Source organism: Lates calcarifer, linkage group LG9 (genome assembly GCF_001640805.2).
Source record: "Lates calcarifer isolate ASB-BC8 linkage group LG9, TLL_Latcal_v3, whole genome shotgun sequence".
NCBI classification, from domain to species: domain Eukaryota; kingdom Metazoa; phylum Chordata; class Actinopteri; family Centropomidae; genus Lates; species Lates calcarifer.
In genome coordinates this window covers 15,198,915-15,218,995 of record NC_066841.1, presented here as the reverse complement: position 1 = coordinate 15,218,995, position 20,081 = coordinate 15,198,915, and the positions used below count along the sequence as shown (strand labels likewise).

The window sequence follows — 20,081 nt, the reverse complement described above, 5'->3', positions numbered from 1 at the left end:
GTCTTAATACCTTGGATACGGTTATTGGTTTCAGGCAAGTCTGTCCACCTCCAGTAAAGTTGCAGGAGACTTCTATTGTATCTGACGAACAGCCCAGGTTGGGGTCAATCCAATAAGTGCCTGAAAAATGCAAACACATTTGGGATCATTTGTCTATCTAAACACTAAAGTACTCTCCATCTTTGTATCCAACACAGCACTCACACACCCTCACCATCGTTTAACTTCTGTTCACAGCTGTGCAGGTCCCTGCAGATGCGGGCGGGGTTGTCCCGAGTGCCCAGTGGGTTCTTCAGGCTCTGGATCAGGTTACTGAGGTAGTGGAGGGTCTTAAAGATCTCTGCGCCCTGGTCCAACATCGGCAGGTCCATCACTGGCTTATTCTGGAAGACAGACCAAAAAAAAGGACAAGTCTGTAGAGTTTTCAACATATTAGAAAACGGAACATTACAAAGAAATACTGACATCATACTCCACTGACCTCAGTCCTGAGTGAGGTGTATGAATCCAAAAACAGACCATCTTCTTTCTGCACCAAAATAACAAAATCAGTGCCATTGTATCTTTATGGATAACACATTAAGGTATAATTTGACTACTACTTATTGAATATTATGAAATCAGAAAACATAACATGTCTTACAAATGATGGAGGGACACCTGGGGGGCCCTAAAGGGCAGAAAAAGAGTTATTAAGACAGTGAATCATGTAACTTGAATGCAACATTATGAGTGTTGACATTTTCTTAAAACTATAAAGGTGGAAAACTTACTGGAAGTCCAGGGGGTCCACGAGGTCCAGGAGATCCCTAATAAAGAAGAAAAACATACATGCTGGATAAGCTTATACAATGTCAATCAAGTGTCTTTAGCAAAATAAAATAGCTTATAACAACAGAAAAAGACAAACATACCCTTGGTCCTTGCAATCCCTGCAGAGCGAGAAAAAAAACACATTTTCAGCCATGATAATGTCAAATATTCTTTTCACACAGTAGACAATGTAAACAAAGCATTTAAAAACTGAAAAGTATAGATGTGCTAAGAGTACTCACAGTTTCTCCACGATTACCCTTCTCTCCTCTAGGACCCTGTAAAGAGATATACACAGTCAGTAAGCTGAAGATCAACAGCAGAGAGAAATGTGCTTATATGTATCTGTATAATACATACTGCACTTCCACTGGGACCAATAATTCCCATTGGACCAACTACTCCTCCTCTGCCCTGATGGAGAGAAACAGTGAGGACAAAAGTATGAAACAGGGGTCTCAGTGCATTTCATCAATGTATTCTCGATTGCTAGTCTACTTACCATTGCGCCCTGTGGCCCCTTTGTTCCCCGTATGCCCTTTGGCCCAAAGTCTCCTGGAGGCCCCTGAAAACAGCCGCAACAAATATTTATACACACCCATCACACACTTTGTACACCTGTTTAAAACTACTGTAATACTTGATGTCAGTTTTGCAAAATGTCTTTTTACACACTAACTCCTATCTGTGACTGTATCTACAGCTTGTCATGGAACATCTGACAGCACTAACTGTTTCCATGTTGAAGACAATGTTTCCAGCTGTCCCAACAAACTTTGGCTTGGTTCTGTGTAGTGATTTCAATAGAATACAATAGATCTTTATTGCCACACAACTAAGACGCAGATGCAAGATGGATGCATGTGTCACATAGCAATTATGTAAATCATAAAACTATTCTTAAAACTGGTGACTGTGGGGCTGTTCCAGAAGGGATTATAAAGAACAGATCATGGGCAGGAAGTGAGGAGAAATTTTATTGGCTGGTGATGGAAGAGAGCGGTCTGTAATTAGGAGCGCTTGAGGACAATGTGCTGAAGCTGTCACACAGAGTAACTGTCAGTGTTTCCTTGGCTCAGTGGACAGTTATAGATTAGCTTATGTTAGTTTCTTTGATGTATGTGTAAAATGAGATACGTGGTTATGTAACAGTGAGACAGACGTTACGCATAAAATACATATGTGCGAGCAAGTATATATTTATTGTCACTGTGACAAGTTCAGCTAAGTCAAGGACAGGTGTTGCCTGAATCCCAAAATGTTTAGATGTTAAACAACTGTTCCTGTAATCAGGTTGGCGTATCTTTAGAAACATCAGCTCGTTTACAGTGGCTCGTTAAGTGTTCTGTTTTCCCTCCTCCCAAACTGACAGCTAAATAGTTTTTGTTTTATATTTTTGTACCTGTCTACATGGCATGTGTGTAACTCTTTACCCATATATGCATTCACCCTTATGATCATATTGTGTTTGAATGTTTGATTTACAGTGAGTGGACCATATTTAACACATTCTTGTAGTCACAGTCACACATGTTTACCTGACCATGTGAGCATTATATTCTAACAGTGATATGTGTGTGTTGTTTGGTATGTTCATATGTGTGCTGAACGTACCCTGGGTCCAAAAGCTCCAAGAATTCCTGGAAAACCTGGTTCCCCTGTGTCACCCTGAACAAGAATTTAGTCAAGAATCAGAAACACGGCATCTTCAACAAAAAACAGACATGTCATGAAATCTTACTTATAAGACATTGCCGATATTATATATGTTTAAGTGTAAGTATGTGTGGCTGCTCACAGGTTGTCCTTTAGGTCCTTGGTCTCCCTGTGGCCCTGGCAGCCCCATCCCACCTCTAAAGCCTCTTTTCCCTGGAGGTCCAGTCTGGCCTCGAAGACCCTGCTCACCCTGGATGGATGAATAAATGATCAAATGACTAAGTGAGGAATACTCATGGGCAGTTAAGTATTTTTTTCTGAATTTATTGATAATTAAAGCAGCCATACCAATACATCCCTGGCATGGCAGAAAATCATAAGTAATACTACAACTACTCTCCTTTTTATACATTGTTACCTAAAAGCACCACATGGCATTCTACTATTCCCCTTTACCTTTGGTCCAATGGCCCCCTGCTCTCCTGGAAGTCCTGGAACACCAGTTTTACCACGTGAGCCAGCTTTGCCAGGAAGACCAGCCTCCCCATCATCACCATGCTCTCCCTAGGTACATATTGAGAAAAAATGCTAACAAAATTTTCCTTAAACAGTAGCGGCAAAGCAGCAAAATTAGCCTGCCCAAATGTCAGTTAATCACTTTGGTCCAAAACAGGATGTCTTGCAGTATACATTCATCCTCTCCAGAGGATGAGATCTTTTAGATCTTCTAGATTTTGAACACTCTTTAAGCTTTGTTCTAGTACCACTCAGGTCAAAATATCAACTGTTTACAAAATATATCTCATCATTTTAGACAGAGCCGTGATATTTATCTAATAACATTCATGGTTCAAGGTGGATAAACCATTTAGAGTGTAATGATCCTTTGGACCTTCCTCTAAAATAGCTAATTTACATTATTATCTATTCTGTCCAACACATTTTCAGTGTAGAGTATTATGAATATTTAAGCCTTTAGGTTGTGTGAGCAGGACTATAAACTGTTGTTTAAATAGAATAAATGAGGTTAATAAAGAGTGATTATTAAGATTTGTGTGTCTTACCGGCATGCCTTTGCTGCCATCTTTCCCTGGAACTCCATCCACCCCGGGCACACCCTCCTGCCCTTCTCGACCCACCACGCCTCTGGGACCGGGAGGACCACCCCCACCCTGAGGAGAAGACAGGCCTTATCAGAGATCTACACCAAATGTAACAAGTGTGTGTTATTGGCTTCCTTTCATCTGTCTTTACTCAAGTAAATTTGTACAAACAATTTTTCCCTGTCTAAGTTAATCTATTTATGATTTTTGTTTACGCGTCACTTCCAAGTATTTTTGTCATGGATACGAACCTTTTAAAGGCTGAGAGTTTGCAAAACATCTGTCTTTTGTACTGAAATAATGAAAGTCATTGAAACAGGTGTGGATGTATGGAGAGTCATTGACTTACCTCTGTTCCTCTGCTTCCTTTTTGTCCAGGCTGACCCTTTTTGCCTTTCTGACCCTTAATGAAGAGAGAAATTATGTTAAAGGTAAAACTGAACATATTATTGTTTCACAGTGCCAATAATGTACAATACCACTTTACCACGTGCAGAAAGCTACCCAGTAAAGGAATGTATTATTGCATTACATTCAGACTGGTTATTGACCTCTTCACTAGCTGAATATTTCTGTCAGATCGTGGTGTATTTGCTAACTTTCTCATTTTGTCACAGACCTGCAATTGTTGTTGCAACCTCCTAAAATCTGTCAAATAATTATCTGCTGCCTTGAACACAGTGTAAACCCCTCATGAAAGTAACAGCTAAAGGTTTGGACTGAAGCTAATGCAATACAGATGATGAATAGGAGTCCACAAAGAAGCACAATCACCTTCTACCACACACACAGCAAACACACGCTATGTCTTTGTTTGGACTTCCTTACTTGATCTCCTTTGGCCCCTTTGTGTCCTTGTTGCCCACGAGGTCCAGGCTGTCCCTGAAATTACCAGTTAGGTTAATGAAAGCATATAAAGACAACCTGTCTGAGCACGCCTGCTGAACACACAAGTTCTGTTACTCACGGGTTGTCCAGGAGCTCCAGGTCTGCCTCTCTCTCCATCCACACCAATCTGACCCTGAGAAAGAGAAACAGAATGTTGACTTCATGAACCCAAATACTGGGAGTAATTTTAAGTTTCTCTGGAGTGATGGGACTTACTTTGTACCCCGGATCCCCTGGTTCCCCTCTCTCTCCTCTGTCACCTGGAGGACCCTGATGAAACATGAAATGTATGAGTAAACTACAGAAGGATTTGACTTCTGTAGTCATACATAGTAGAAAGAGAGTAGTAAGTAAGTCAGGTGTGACTTACTATGTCACCTGGAGGACCAGGAGGACCCTCTACTTTCCCATCATCCCCCTGCTCGCCCTGCAGATGAAAACCAGAACAGTGGAAAATTCAGATGTTTTATACAAGGCACAAATCCCTGATGTGTCAGTACACTGTTGCTTTTGACCTAAAGATGCGCTCACATGGCTGAATACAACGTGTTATATCAGATATCTCACAATCTCTCAATGCGTATACAATCTGTTGACTCTGCATTTGTGTCAAGTAAAAGCCATGATGTATTTACAGCATGTTGTGTTTGATGAAGGTGCTGAGGTATCAGATCTACCAAAACAAGGCTGATCAGTACAAGCTGCCTACAGAGAGAGGTGCATTTTTTTTCATAAACATTTGCTGTTTCTGATCCACTCTAAGCTGATTTGTGGCCAATCAAAACTGTATGAACACACAGTATCTGGCTTCTGCTGAGATGTTCTGGGAACAGACTGAGGATCTGAGTTAAGGAAGAGTAATAAGATGCCAGTATTACACATAAAGCGAAAGAGGTGTACCTTTTCACCTTTTGGTCCTGGAGACCCCATGGGGCCCTGTGGTCCCTGGTGGCCCTGCAAAGACAGACACAAGAAATTGTTATTTGGATTGACAACACCAAATACAAATAACCATAACAGCCTAATGTCCATACACATATAGACACTTACTGATGATAAGGCCATCTTACCTCATAACCTGCAAGACCAGGTTCTCCCTGTTGCCCCATTCGACCAGGAGCTCCCTAAGGAGAGCAAATAACGTGTCTTCAGTCACACTATGTGTAATTTTTAAACATTAGGTGGTGTTTTAACTTATCATATGAAGTGCTTGTGATTTCAAAAGTAATTGGTAAATATCTATATCATTACTGTTCCACTTTACCACGTGTCCAATAGTTCCTCTGGACCCCTTTGGCCCAACAAAACCTGGTGGTCCTGTCTTCCCCATTGGCCCAGTCTCCCCAAGGTGACCTATGTGACCTTTGGCACCCTAAACATACGCAACGAATAAATTACAGAATAGCTACATACACTGCATGTCTGCACTGTGTGTGACTATTTGTGGTTGAGAAGGAAATACATTGTCATTAGACATGATTTGAAAATAATACCTTTGGCCCTGGTTTGCCTCTTTCCCCAATTTTGCCAGGTTTCCCTTCTGGACCCTACAGAGCAAACAAAATGAGATTTTAGAATCTCTGAAAGTCATTTTGCAAAAACTGAGTGTGTGTTAATTTTAGCAGACAGGTGACTTACTCTGACGCCAGTGAGTCCAGGACTTCCAGGTGGGCCTTCCTTTCCCTTTAGCCCAATTTCACCTTTTTCTCCTTTGTCGCCCTCCTGACCCATGTCACCCTTTTCACCCTGAGAATACACACATAAAACATGACTATCTAATAATCTAGATCTAAAAGGCAAAAAAATCAGGTCAAAGTTGTCTCTGTATCCTAATGATACGACATTAAGGACATTATTTTGACATCTTACCTTAGCTCCATCAGGACCGGCTGGACCAGCCTCTCCCTCTAGGCCTGGCTCTCCCTGTACACATACACACATACATATAAACTCAAGTTAACGAAATTAACAGCTCCACCTCCTAAGAATGCATCATATTTAATAGTTTAATGCTGATAAACGTACCCGCTGTCCAATTAGTCCCTGCTCTCCGATGTTTCCAGCAGGTCCAATGGCTCCCTGACAGACACAGACAGATATTAAACCTTGTAAAATCACATCTTGCAAACAAAACAAAAGAACATATATCCAGATAAAAACTGCAGCAATCTTACCTTCTCCCCTGGCTCGCCTGGTAGTCCTGGCTCCCCCACCTTGCCTGGAGGACCCTTATTAATAAGCAGAAATTGGAGAGAGGAAAATGTTGAATGATTTTGGACAAAATTAAGGGCTAATGACTCTTTGGCATTAGATATGAACAATATGTCAGGGCTGAGTTCCATTACATACTGTCCTGACGGGAGAGAGAGACAGAGAACGAAAGAGGACACCTTTGTAATGTGGGTTAATTAGTTTAATTGGACAGATTACTTCAATCAGAGAGCTTTATTACAGCACTGGGGCAGGGTGATCAACAGATGTCACATATTTAATCATTTAGTCTTCACAATACACTTTGTGTGTGTGTGCATGGATGAACACCAATTACTTTACGCATGTGGAGTATGTGTGCATGCAGTGCATATGCCTGAGCATGTGTATGACTGTGTGTGTATGTTGTCATGTGTTTGCAAAGTCTCTCACCTTTTGACCTATTTCTCCTAACAGTCCCACAGTCCCCGGTGGCCCAGGTGGTCCCTATAGACAACAAGACAAATAACCTGAGTGATTATGGGGCTAAAAACCAACTATGGAAGTTTCATTCTGATAAACATGAAATTTCATTCAATAAGTACAAAAAATGGGGAAATCTCTGGCTAATGTTGATGATGGATGAGCCAATGGCAGATAAATCAGTAAACCATCTGTACACAGCTCAACTTTGAAAGTAATCTGTCACTAATTATGTTTCAAAAACATTGATGCATTGCCATGAATACTTCTCAATCTCAGCACATGTGAATAATGGTTGCTCCGTGGTTGACTTGCATCCAGTCCAAACAATAGTAATAATCTAACAAAAGTCACCTGTGTGGTCTTTCATTCATGTTGCTGGTTATAAGCCCAAAGAAAGTTAACAACAGGACTTAGAACTGAATTGTATATTGGTGAAAGCAGCTGTGCAGCACAAGAGATGAGACAATGGAGAATGATTGAAAGGGAAAACAATGATTTTAACAATACATATAACAAGGGATTCATACGAGTGAACTCCACTTTCCTTTAAACTTTTGTTGAATCTTCGTTTACTGCTAACCACAATGTGGCCTCTTTAATCGCAAACTAAGTAGTCAACCAACTATTGACAAAGCACAAAACTGTGTAAATGAAAGCACATATTTTATAGCTTGTAGTGAACATTACCATGCAATTATATACTGCTGATTAAAATGTTAATAACATGACTGCAAACCAAAATACTTTTGAAATTCAGTCCAGAACATAAAATTCCTCTTTACTACTGCAGGTATAAACAGTCTGCTGTCTTAAATGCACTACATTAGGCATAAGGCCAGAGATCCACATGTTATTTAATAGGAAAGAGGAGAATATTAGCCAATGATTCATTCACACCAATGAAAACAAAAAGGGAATGGGTGCCTGTTCTAATATTCGTGAGTTAAATTCTCCATGCATGCAAACTGACACATCTTCTATCCCTCTATTTCTGCTCTGCCTCTCTCACTGCTCGTAAAACAAAGCCACAAGAAGGACGGCAAATCTTTTACAGTAAAGCTTTTACCCATTATGGCAATAATCACATTTATTTTCCCCGCAAGTTCAGCAGTTTAGCGCCTCTATAAATAAGGTGCTTCTTTTTCAAAAATCTCCCTGCATGCTCACCCTTTGCTCCCCTGCCACTTCAGAACAGATGTGTGAAGGTTGAGACAATTCTCTGGCTGCTCCGGAGGAAACATTTAATACAGACAAATATATTTTTAATAAGCACTAAAATATGTCTCATAAACTACTTCCTGACTATGATATTTTGGAGCTAAAAGGGCTGGGCAGAGAGAAGCCAGGCTGCTGTTTGTTGCCAAAGAGAATCATAAAAAACTAGTAAGTATGGCTATGAAGGAAGGAAAGAAAAGGTTTGATGATGGAGAGAAAAGTGAGAGTGTGAATACTGCAAAAGATTTAAGTGAGAACAGAATGAGAGAGAACAGCTAGGGATGTTAAGATAAAGGGAGGTATAAAGATGCCCCAAAAGATGAGCAAACAGGAGAGAAAGATATGAAAGGATTAGGAGATGGAAGGAGGATCATACCGGCTCGCCTGGTATTCCCTTGTCCCCTGGAGGTCCTGAGGGCCCTTGGATACCCTGGAGACAGAAGGGTCAGTGAGTTCAGGATACATGTACATGCCCACAACATCTCACGTTCACAAAACACTGCATACATGTGTGGTTTTTATACATTTTTACATATTTCTCTGTGATACCATGGGCAGCAGAGCATGTGTAACAGTACAGTATGGATTGTTTACAAAAAGCACTTCACATGAGGCCTTAGTAGATGCCAATATGTATGAATATCAAACAGTATAACACACACACTTATATACTCTATGTATGTATAATATAAATATAAAGAATATAATGTGTGTTGTTTCTGGGTCCATTAGTACATCTAAATCTCTTCAGTAGTATATGTATATCTTTTTTTTTATGTATCTGTGAACTCACAGGAAAACCTTTTGGTCCAGTTTCCCCATCCTCTCCAATCTTCCCCTGTAAGGACACAAGAAAAAGCAGAGTATGTAAGACAGGATCAGGATTCATCAGCAGAGCATCTGTGCTCACAAAATTAGAAAATTACAAACTATATTTGACCAAAAAAGTAACTTTGCTTTGCTGTCTGGTTTTAGACACATTCTGCATCTAAAGACATGTTATTGTGTAACAATTTCATTATTGTACAACACAAAACAAAGAGGGGGCAAAAAGCTGAAGCTGTGTGGACAGTAAATGTCAACTTGGCCTTGAGTTTCACTGAGCAGTGGTGAGTGCACTTGTCTGATATAACACTGTAAAAGTTTTCCCTTGTTTTATTCCATTCAAAATAAAACCATTCAAAATGGTCACTCCACTCCACTTCTGAAATTGAAGCAAAGTTTAATTGCAGGCTGAGTAAATATTCTCCAATCTCACTAGTGAGCTGCGAAAACAACAGCGTGCTCTCCACTTTCATGTATGTAAATCTGGCAGAAACCTCCCAAGGACAGCACTCTCCCCCAAAGTAATATGTTGTTTCTGACTGCTGGGCCTCCACTCTGCTGGTATCATGCAGGCCTTCTAAATCATGCTGATGCCTTGGCTCTCCAGAGGAACATAAGCACCAAAAATATATGAGAGGGCGGAGTGGAAAAGTAGAAAAGTACCCCAATGCTTTACCTGTGGTCCAGGGAAACCTATTTTTCCTGGAGGACCCTCAAGACCCTGTGGAGAGAGGGAAGGATGAGAGATAGTCCTGTGTTGAGGCATGGCAGTTTACTGTACATTTCCTGCCTCTTGAGTGGATGGACAACATGTGCAGCTTGCTGTTTTTGGTACACAAGATCAATTTTCCCTCTTAAGAATCTATTATGTCTGCAGGTGGAAATATTTTCAGGCTATCTTGCATCTGCACAGTTTGGCCTTATGAATGCTTTTAGTTTTATGTATCAACAAGGAAATACCAATGAATGTGCACAATCAAGTCAGATTTCTTACCGCCTTGCCCTCTAACCCCATCTCTCCTGTTGGGCCGTCCGGCCCTCTCGCTCCCTGAAACACAAGACAGTTGTCACTTCACCAACAGAGGTCACTGTAACACAGCCAGACATCCACAACATACTGTAAACATGTCTGTATAGTATGACACCAACAGCACCCACATGTCAGAGGCAGGGTAAGGGTTACTGTGACTACTGGTCTATGACTTGCATTATCTTAATACTAGAATCAGGGCACAAAGTCTCAGCACATACAGATACATACTGTTCACACTTAAACACACACACTGTCAGAACAGTCTGAATGTTTAGATTACATGGGTGCAACTGTCAAACATAATCAATCTAAAGTGCTTAAAGGTCTGCTAGTCCAGTGAACAGTGATAATAAATGGGATCCAGGCAGTGGACCAATGCAGTCCATCTGCTCTGCACCTGCACTCAGAAAAGTTACTGTGGAAGATGCTATCCACTGACACAAAGAAGATCCTCAATAGCTGATAATTTATGACACTCTATGGGTGATGGCCAGTGATTATAAATAACAGATCAAAAAAGCAATGATTTCTCTCATTAATTATTTCAAAAGACAAAGCAAATATAACATGACACAGCCACACAGGCAGCCTTGTTGTGAGAGCGGTTGATGACTGGGCACAGTAGGAGTTTGGCCCGTGGAGAACGCCGCTAGCTGAGGTGCTATAAGCCTATTATACATAGAGCTGGATGAGCAGTGCTCATTAACATTCCTGTCTGGGGTACCTGCTACCCACTGGTTACGTTTACATAGCCTGATTAGCCAATGTGTAGGGAAAATAGTTTCGCCCTATCAGGCTATAGAAAAACACTGGGATATCATTCTTTGAAGTTAATTAATTACACTGACTTAGATTCATTTGTAACATAAGAGACGGAGCCTTTTCAGAAAAAGAAAAACAGGAGCATGAATTAAAAACAATTAAAAACATCTATTTAAACCAGCTCAATAATAACCACTAACTGCAGAGAGAGAGGAATGATGAGATTAGTATGTTTTTCAAGATGGAAAACATTAGCTGAGGGTTTATAGTTCAGACGTCATGAGGAGTTATTTGTTTCAAAGCATTAGTCAGACTGGTGATTCCTCCTGGCTGACATCCACAAGAGTCCATGAGTTAAAATATTCTTTATACATGCAAATAAAACACAGATGCAGACAAACAGAGACAATAGTAGTACTAGCTTTCTAGCTAGTCTGATGCCAACATGCGGTTTTATCTCTTCTTCCACAACATTTCCATGTTAGAAAACAGTCTGGTGCCATGTTTCCGAGACTGAAGCCAGTTGTTACATTTCTGTGCCCTGCCAAGCAACTAACATCTAAAAGACATGTGGTGCGTAAGTCTGTGTAAAAATTCTTAGCTCTTTACAGTCTCATTTCACTCTAAGATGTGTTATTTCAGACAGGCCAAGGGCATATAGAGTTGCTTCCTTCATTTTCTTTATCAAAAGAGATGTTAAATTGCCAGTCTTAACTTAGACCTTGTGTTATTTTGGTGCTGACAGATGATTCAGTACATCTTGAATAAAATCTGTTTTGTTTTTTCTTTATTTACTACATTAAACAATGACAAATTATGTGTGTTTATGGAGTTGAGTGAGTTTGTGTCTGTGGTTGCACTTATTTATGTCTATGAGAGAACCACCTCTGTACCTTCTGGCTTGCTACATTCAGGTTTCCAAGCTTGGACTACCCAAAGAAAAGTCATGATGCTTCAGACAGATTTACTGGCAGTGGAAGCTGCTGACCATTAGTATTAATTGAAAACACAGCTTGAGACATGACAGTGTGTGCAGGCCAGCCACAGTGAGGCCCATCTCCCGTGGACACCTCAGATAAAGAAGCTCCCTGCTATTTCATCCCGCTCTCCAGCTGGCTCATCGGACTGTAGCGATAACATCTTTTAAAATCCTTTGAAAAAGGTTGGAAATGTGGTCTGCACTCCACAAGAAAGCAAATCAAGGACAGAGGGAATTACACCGCCAGCAGCATCGGTTTACTGTGTCATGCATCATTGCCATAGTTACAACCATCATCATCATCAGTGTCATCATTCATCATTATCATTAGTTATAACTGCTAAATTCTCTTTGAATCCAATTTAATTCCCTTTCTGAACTGCGAATTCAAGAATTTATTTGCTGTGTGTTGTTCCAGAGGCCAGATTTTATGAACAGATTATCTGAACAGACTTATCTAGTCTAAAATTTCTGTTGCTGGTATTCAGCCAGCTGAAATTCCAGCTGTGATCCCTTTGTTTTCATCTCTCACAAGATACGCTGAGTTATATACAATTTCACTTTGACTGAGAGTGTAAGTCTGTCATTTTGACAAATCTTATGTGATTACTGGCATCAGTATCTACAGCATTTTCATTGCAGTAATATTACAGTTATTGTGATTGATGACTCAGAGTTTCTACAATAAGTTATATTAATAAGAATGTCATCTATCTTATGAGACTGCAACATACAGTGATGCATAGTACAGGTGCAATCTCTTTTGATTTGAAACACCTTTCCACTGGAGAAATTTGGAAATTAAATGTGCGAATCAGGTATTAACTACTGTGATGTGAAGAAAAATGTAAAATTCCCCCAGTTTATAACAGTCCTTTCAAAGGTTTAGCACATTTAGGAAAAATAGGGGGGGAAAGCTGTATTTCCATAGCTCCATCCAGGTTACAGGTCTAAAACCTGCTACTGTGGTTTTTGTGAATGATGTTTTATGAGTTTGGAGCCTTTTCCACAAACCCAGAATTATTGAAAAATTTGATACAAGCCTTTGTTAATCCTCCCACAAATCCTGTTTTTATCTCCAAAGCAGCTTCCAGAATAGCCACAAAAGTCAGGTCACATTTTCCACGACAATTGTCATGTAGCTAGATTGATGATGGGTCTTTCCTATAAGTAGCAGTTATTGTTCCATTTATAGAAATGTTAAAAAATGAGCTGTTTGGTTGACTTCACTGGAGCTCTTCCAGCCATTATAATGAGCACTGACTATTGAAAAGGATGAAACAGACTCATTTTGACTCTGAACCCAAGTACAGTTCATATGCAAGTTCCTGTGTCAGTTAAACACCCATGACATCAGTTCAAAGGCAGTTACATATATCACTTCATTATGTTCACCCACAAGTTTTTCCAATGTGCTCAACAACAGCAGTAGCACATAGCTCCTATAAACACACATCAGAGCATACACAAGAACAGAAAAGTGATGTGTACACTGTTTTGCCAAGTTTATGATCTGTTCTTATGGCTGAGAACTCGAACACTGGCTGCAGAGCACCACTCAACACCTAAGCTGCAAAAACAACAGGTGTGAAACTTCAAACTTACCCGCAAGCCTTTGGGTCCTCTAGTACCGGCTGGCCCGGTCGCTCCAGGAGGGCCCTGATGAACAAAAGAAAAAAGGGGATAAAGAGGAAAAGTGAGGAGGGCGGGGGGGAGAAGAGGAGAGATAAAACAAAGGTTTACACTGACAGAGCACAGAGCCCCCTGGTTGTTGACCCTGAGGGGGCAGCCTGACCTCGGGAACACACTATGGGGTTTGTTGTTAGATCTGTCACTCACACCAATTAAAGGGCCTGCTCTGGAATCCTGTCCTGCTGCACCCCAGAGCCCCGTATTTATGTTTGTTTTAGTGGCTCAGTGGCCCCCACCTTCAACCAATGGCAAGGACACAGCAAGGGGAAATGGAAGGGGGTGGCAGGGGCAGTTTCTAATTGGTTATAGGTGTTGGGCTTTTGACTGACAGGAGGGTAATGTCAGGTTCAGCAGGAGGCTGCCAGCTCTCATAACGCTCAGAGAAAGCTTTGCTGCAGACGGTTCATACCTACTATCATGTGCTTAAAGAGGACACTGACTCCCACCACCATAATAAACCTTTTGTAAACAGGCAGTTACTCAAAGTTGCTGATCACAGCTGGGAAAGTTACATTTTTTTTTTTTCATTTTTCATTTTTTTTGTGGGGTTTTAGATATTATGACCTATCGGTTTCCTCTCACATAGCCAAACTTGCTACTCTAAACCTTGGACAAAACCTAGACAGAGTGTCTGTGGTCGAAGACCAGACAGCTCATCGATTATACAGCATCACTCGCAACTATGATTAAGTGAAAAGAAGAAAGAATGGTGACTTACTGGTCTTCCTGGTGGTCCTGTAGGCCCAGTCTCCCCTGGTGTCCCTGGGTGACCCTATTATATGAACACAGAGACAAACACACACACACAGGACATAGATTACAACTGACACAAAACAGGGTATTATACAGATTCATTAGTAGGACCTGGTGCTACAATCCTTGACATTTCTGCACCACAACCGACTTGAGTGGGGTTGTTCTTGGAGATGATGTTGCTACTATTACAACATAATGATAGCTCCAATACACTCCAATATAATATGTTGTGACACAACAAAAATCTTACATTAATGTATGATCAGTGGTGTCAAGTCTTACAAGTTTTACAAATGTGACTTTACTGTAGCAAGAAAATTAAATTCAGAATTCTACATACATTGAAGTTTGAGTTTGTTTGATGTAATAAATTGGATGTCACTCACACACACATGCTAACACACTAGCAAAAGTACAAACATACATCTGCAGAAATGTTCTGTGCACTGGGAAGCACATCCAATGTTGCAATAAGAGACAATGGGGAAAAGAGAAAAACAGACAGCCTGAGGAGATGATTTTATATCTGAAAACATACTGCTTTTGGCTGCTTTCTTCTCCTTTATTGGACATCTTTTTTTTTGGCCGGGCCATTTGTAAAAGCCTAACTATATAATGGGGACTATTTTCAGTCAGACTACACGGATCAGCTGAGTGCAATAAATTCTAACCAATATGCTAACCTATAGCACAGTGGGCAGCTCTGATCTCATGCGGCCACAGGAACAAATAATAAATGTCTGCAGTATGAACTTTCTGTTAGTAGCTATAGATGTCTGCTGGTCAGCTCCCTTTAGTTTGCATGATGCAGTCTTTTCCAGAGGGTCTGTTTCTGTTTTACAGCTGAGAGAATGGGCCAACAGAGACCTTCTTTATAAGTGTGTGTGAGTGTGTGTGTGTGATTAAGTCTGCAGAGAAATCCAGCTGGCTGTCAGCCAGCAGGAAACTTCTCTCTGTTTCAGCAAGAATGATGACTAAATTCTTATTCCACTCCAGCCAATCATATGCTTTAGACAGTCCATATCAGATAAAGACTATGTGGCAGAGAGGCCACTTGTTTTGTTTGAAAGAGCAGGGTGAGTGTGTGACAGTGGTGCCTCAGAACCACTCAGAAACCATATAGATGGATGTCTGAAAATGGAACATCCTCTTCCTTTCCTTTCGTTATACCTTTGAGCAAATCCTAGTAACAGTGTTTAAGCATAAGAGGTCAGCACTTCCTGTGGCCATTAACTATGTCCAGGAGGTAAATCACTCTAAGTGATCCATTTAAACTATTTCATCCTTTCTTTAAACCAATGTTTATTACTTTTTCCAGCTACAGGCCTCCTGCCAAGTGCCAAACCACTGCTTAGAAAACATGCTCCTAAGTTATCCTCTCCTCTGATGTGCCTCTTTTACCCTTTGGCATATTCTTGTGGCACTGGCATAATGCTACGCATCATCATATTCCCATGGGAATAACTCACACAGTTTAGTTTAAGATGGTCATTTTAGAAGATTTTCTTATTGACACCCTACCCAGAAATCACTCAGTGCTGTCTTCCTCATTATATCTTACCGTTGATCCCTTTTCTCCAGGTGGTCCTGGAAGGCCCATCTCCCCTCGATCCCCCTACAATACATAAACAACATTCAGTTGTCAAGGTCATCTTGTGAGGATTTGGAACGTCTCAAAATGAATTTACAAGAATGGGACATGGTTTTATACCTTCTCTCCTGCCAGTCCTGCTTCTCCCACAGGCCCGACGAAACCCACCAAGCCCTGAAATACAGAGACTCAGTGTAGGATGGACGAACAGATATACATTTGGATACTTGGTTTGGAGGAAGTGCAATTATTCCATACAGGAAGAGGCAATGTCAGGGTTTCTTACTCTTTCTCCCACAGGTCCAACCTTTCCTGTGACACCGGGCTCCCCCTACAGAAAAAAATATATTACTAGTCATTCGATTACAAAAATGAATTCAGCATTTGTTATTTTAGAAAAAGGCAAAAAAAAATCTTATGGGTATTGTCTTTATTCACCTTAACTCCCTCTGGCCCAACCTTCCCGGGAAATCCTTTTCTGCCCATTCTACCCTGAAACAGGACATATAATAGAATGATGATGAATAGTGAATAACAGACATTCATTTGCCAGTTAATGCATCATTAACATTCATCACAAATTCTCAATGAATATAAAGGATCCGTTTCCCATGAAATGACAGTTTGAAGAGAGCGCGGGGAAGCAGCCTGCAGCTGTTGCAGTTCACTCTGCATGCCGCTGAGATATGTAATGGCGAGCACAGGTAATGCTGACAGTACATTTTGGCAGGCTGTGAAAGTGTTCGACTGTAATGTTCCTCTTGCACAGACAGTAATTCCCGGGGTTAAGAGGGGGGCTAAGAGCTTTTTTTTTTTACCAGCAATAACTCCAGGTCAGAAATGTCTAAGCCAAAGTCCTAAAGACTGAGTGACTCAACAGTTCCAAAGATTTACCCTAGAAAGGTTGGCAGCTTTACAGGCTAACACTGTATTTTGCTCAGAGGCACACAGTAAAAGCTGATTTTTGTAGTAACATGAGAATTAATATGAGCTGTCCAGGATTTGTGACTTCTTATCACCTGATTTTGATTTATGTCAGTGACTGGTCAAATTAACTGCAGCAAGACATACATACTCAAAGAAAGAACAGTATCAAGAGAGAGGGATGAGGAGCAACTGAGAAGGTGAGGGTGATGGTAAAAAGGGAAGACTGAAGTAAAATGGGGGTGTCATTCCGAGCAGAGTGGCGAAAAAGCTAAAAGACAGCTGGCTGAGTAGGTGGACAAGAGGTAGAGGAGCAGATGGACCTGTGGCACCTGGCCAGAGATCAGTCACTGCTCCTGAAGGACTCCGGATACACCACTTCCTCGCAGATGGAAGAGAGAGGGGTCAGAGAATGAGAAAGGTGAGTGGGTAGGAGGTGCAGAGGGGGAGTGTGTGGAGGAGGTCAGAGTGAAAGAAAGCTTGGGATGACTGGGAGTTGGAAGAACTGAGAGATAAACTAATGATGAAGAAAAACAGGGGGGTGGAGGAAAAAAATCAATAAAGCATATGACAACTTAAGTCAACAAATCTTCTATTTCTGCAGTTGCCTATTCACATCCTCTAGCACTTTACTGCAGTTACAAATCTTACCACCTATAAACACGGTGATGGCAGTTAACACCCCCTGGTGGCCAAGAGTAGGGATTGCATGCAATCCTTTGTTGTGAGAGGACAATCATCTAGAGACAAGCTATAACAGCCTCCATAAAACTCCAACCATACACATTTCCAGCTTCTCTCCAGTGCAAACCAAGAAGAATCCATAATGATGACCTACTTTATTACTTAAAATAAATTTCAGATTAACTCTCACTGTGGTACAGAAAACTTTGGGATGCATTATTAAAGCTAAGCAGTTAAATTATACTACATAGTGTGCAAGTGGCTGCAACTTAAAGAAAGTTATACATGATTTAGACTCCAGCCATATATCAATCACATCAGGCTGATGCCCTCCAATGCCATCCAATGCCCTCTTGTTTATGAGTTACATTCATTCACACCTAAAAGGCTGTGAATTAGGCATGCATATGGATTTAGCCTCACACTGCCCCCTCTCTCTCTCTTTGAAGATGAGTTTACTACAGATATTAAAAGGGTGAATGAAGCCACAATGATGCTCATGATAGATGGTTTGGGATACAGTTTAAACAAAACTCCAAACTTACATAAGTGGACACACAGACTCAATGTTTCTCTAGGACTACACACCCATACATGATATTCTTTCATATGTTATACTGTTATACTGTTATACTGTGAGGTGAAGAAGCAGGAGTTAAGAGGGCCCTCAGGACTGGGCTGTCTAAATTAAAATCAACAGTGATCCCCGATGTCTTCCACCAGCCAGACAACGCCAGGTGTTTGTGTAATAACTCACCTCGAGTCCTGTAGGGCCTGGTGGTCCGATCGGGCCCTCATCTCCCTGGAAACAGATGATATTGATCTTAGCATGAATTATGTTTGGGGACATAAAGCAGCCCTCAGCAAGGAGAAACCTTGTGCCATAAAACTTTTAATGCCTTTTGGCGCTTTAGGGTTGTTCTGATGTGGGCGGTGTCTGACAGTCTTACCTCCAAGCCAGGCAGCCCTCGAGGCCCCGGTAAACCTCTGGCCCCTTGCTTTCCCTGGATGGGAAAAAAGCAGTCAAACGAATGTATTTACACACGTGTTTTTAACCATGGTAAAGCAATGGCTCTAGGGAAAGCTAGGTCTGTTGGTGACTTGGTTCACCACTTTGGTCCAGACTGAAATATGTGTAACTATAAGAAGGATTACCTTGAAAATTTGTACAGACATTCATGGTTCTCAGAGAATGAATCCTAATAACTTTGGTGATTTTCTGACATTTCATCTAATGCCATAATCAAGTCAGAATTTTATTCTGTCCAATACTTTTGTTTATGACCAAACACCTATTGCAGCAATGTCACTGTGAACCCATTAGCATATTGATATTTGTATTTGTCTCAACGTGCTGCTGAGCCCAAGTACACAGAGATGCTAGCGTGGCTGTAGACTTTTGTTCTGGTTTAAATTTTGGAACATACACCAGGGGACAGACTACTCTCCCAAGACGATAGTCTTACTCACCTTTGGTCCTTCAAGGCCATTCTCTCCTGGTGGTCCCATGTCACCAGGGAAACCCTGTTATGATGAATTAAAGAAAAAAAAGTATTTCTATTGTCCCTCTGAAATACAGATGAAGACATTTCATTGTATTTCTAAATACAAACCTCAGGGCCCGGAGGTCCAGGTGCACCGTCAGGACCTCTCTCTCCTGTCTTGCCCTAAAACAAAGACATATACTTTACTTTTTTCTTCCTGTATTTTGGTTTGTTTTCATGTTACAAGTTAGATAAGAAGATGGGTACAATTCCTAAAACTGCCTATTCTATGTAAGGCTACAGCTGGCTAGCTTAGGTTTGGATAAAGACTGGAGACAAAGAGAGGCAGCAAGCCTGGCTCTATTCAAAAGTAACAAAACCCACCTACATGTACCTCTAAAGTTCACTAATTAGCCCAGGCTATCGTGTTTGTTTAATCAGTACAAAAGGGTTAAAGGTTAGTGGTTGGTGGTTTTGTCTGTCACTATTTCTTGGCTAGGAGGAATGATTTCCTGGAGTCTCTAATGGTTGATTGACAACCTCACGGTGACATCTAGGAAAGCACTGTGACTGCCAAAGAAATAGTCCTGCATATAATACCCCAAAAAACACAAATTGTTGTTTTTACATTTTTTTTTTTTTTAACTTAGAAACAGTTCAGATTAAACACATTAGATGTAACATTCTAGTAGACGGACTTTGTTAACATCAGACAGAGCCACGCTGTTTCTTTTATTTCCAGTCTTTATGCTAAGCTAAGCTTAATGGCTGCTGGCTGTAGCCTTATATTAAACAGACGGTGTGAGAAGCTCTAGGAAATGCAAATAAACACATTTCCATGTCAATGTATTCCTTTACTTGTATATGTTGCATACTATGTATTTCTGGTCATTAAAGCCAGAGCTAACCTGTGGTCCTGGTTTCCCACGAATGCCTGGTAACCCTGGAGCCCCCTGGATGCCCTGTCCAATACAAACACAACACATAAAAGCTAAGATAG

The 20,081-nt window shown here is 40.9% G+C and overlaps 1 protein-coding gene across 1 annotated transcript in view; it reads right to left on the bottom strand.

The window, feature by feature from the left end:
- The window catches only part of col27a1a (collagen, type XXVII, alpha 1a), a 68,184-nt gene that overhangs the window by 648 nt on the left and 47,455 nt on the right, over positions 1-20,081 (bottom strand). Inside the window, exons 18-59 of the mRNA XM_018662514.2 lie at positions 19,990-20,043; positions 19,211-19,264; positions 19,068-19,121; positions 18,548-18,601; positions 18,355-18,399; positions 16,428-16,481; positions 16,276-16,320; positions 16,110-16,163; positions 15,960-16,013; positions 14,361-14,414; positions 13,556-13,609; positions 10,171-10,224; positions 9,853-9,897; positions 9,145-9,189; positions 8,728-8,781; positions 7,104-7,157; positions 6,635-6,688; positions 6,486-6,539; positions 6,330-6,383; positions 6,099-6,206; positions 5,954-6,007; positions 5,725-5,832; positions 5,531-5,584; positions 5,361-5,414; positions 4,831-4,887; positions 4,677-4,730; positions 4,540-4,593; positions 4,401-4,454; positions 3,922-3,975; positions 3,534-3,641; positions 2,926-3,033; positions 2,612-2,719; positions 2,428-2,481; positions 1,316-1,378; positions 1,174-1,227; positions 1,056-1,091; positions 915-932; positions 774-809; positions 644-670; positions 482-529; positions 215-383; positions 11-120 (exon numbers count right to left, since the gene is read on the bottom strand). Coding sequence (XP_018518030.1) covers positions 11-120; positions 215-383; positions 482-529; positions 644-670; positions 774-809; positions 915-932; positions 1,056-1,091; positions 1,174-1,227; positions 1,316-1,378; positions 2,428-2,481; positions 2,612-2,719; positions 2,926-3,033; positions 3,534-3,641; positions 3,922-3,975; positions 4,401-4,454; positions 4,540-4,593; positions 4,677-4,730; positions 4,831-4,887; positions 5,361-5,414; positions 5,531-5,584; positions 5,725-5,832; positions 5,954-6,007; positions 6,099-6,206; positions 6,330-6,383; positions 6,486-6,539; positions 6,635-6,688; positions 7,104-7,157; positions 8,728-8,781; positions 9,145-9,189; positions 9,853-9,897; positions 10,171-10,224; positions 13,556-13,609; positions 14,361-14,414; positions 15,960-16,013; positions 16,110-16,163; positions 16,276-16,320; positions 16,428-16,481; positions 18,355-18,399; positions 18,548-18,601; positions 19,068-19,121; positions 19,211-19,264; positions 19,990-20,043 — 2,580 coding nt within the window. The remainder of the gene's footprint in view (positions 1-10; positions 121-214; positions 384-481; positions 530-643; positions 671-773; positions 810-914; positions 933-1,055; positions 1,092-1,173; positions 1,228-1,315; positions 1,379-2,427; positions 2,482-2,611; positions 2,720-2,925; positions 3,034-3,533; positions 3,642-3,921; positions 3,976-4,400; positions 4,455-4,539; positions 4,594-4,676; positions 4,731-4,830; positions 4,888-5,360; positions 5,415-5,530; positions 5,585-5,724; positions 5,833-5,953; positions 6,008-6,098; positions 6,207-6,329; positions 6,384-6,485; positions 6,540-6,634; positions 6,689-7,103; positions 7,158-8,727; positions 8,782-9,144; positions 9,190-9,852; positions 9,898-10,170; positions 10,225-13,555; positions 13,610-14,360; positions 14,415-15,959; positions 16,014-16,109; positions 16,164-16,275; positions 16,321-16,427; positions 16,482-18,354; positions 18,400-18,547; positions 18,602-19,067; positions 19,122-19,210; positions 19,265-19,989; positions 20,044-20,081) is intronic.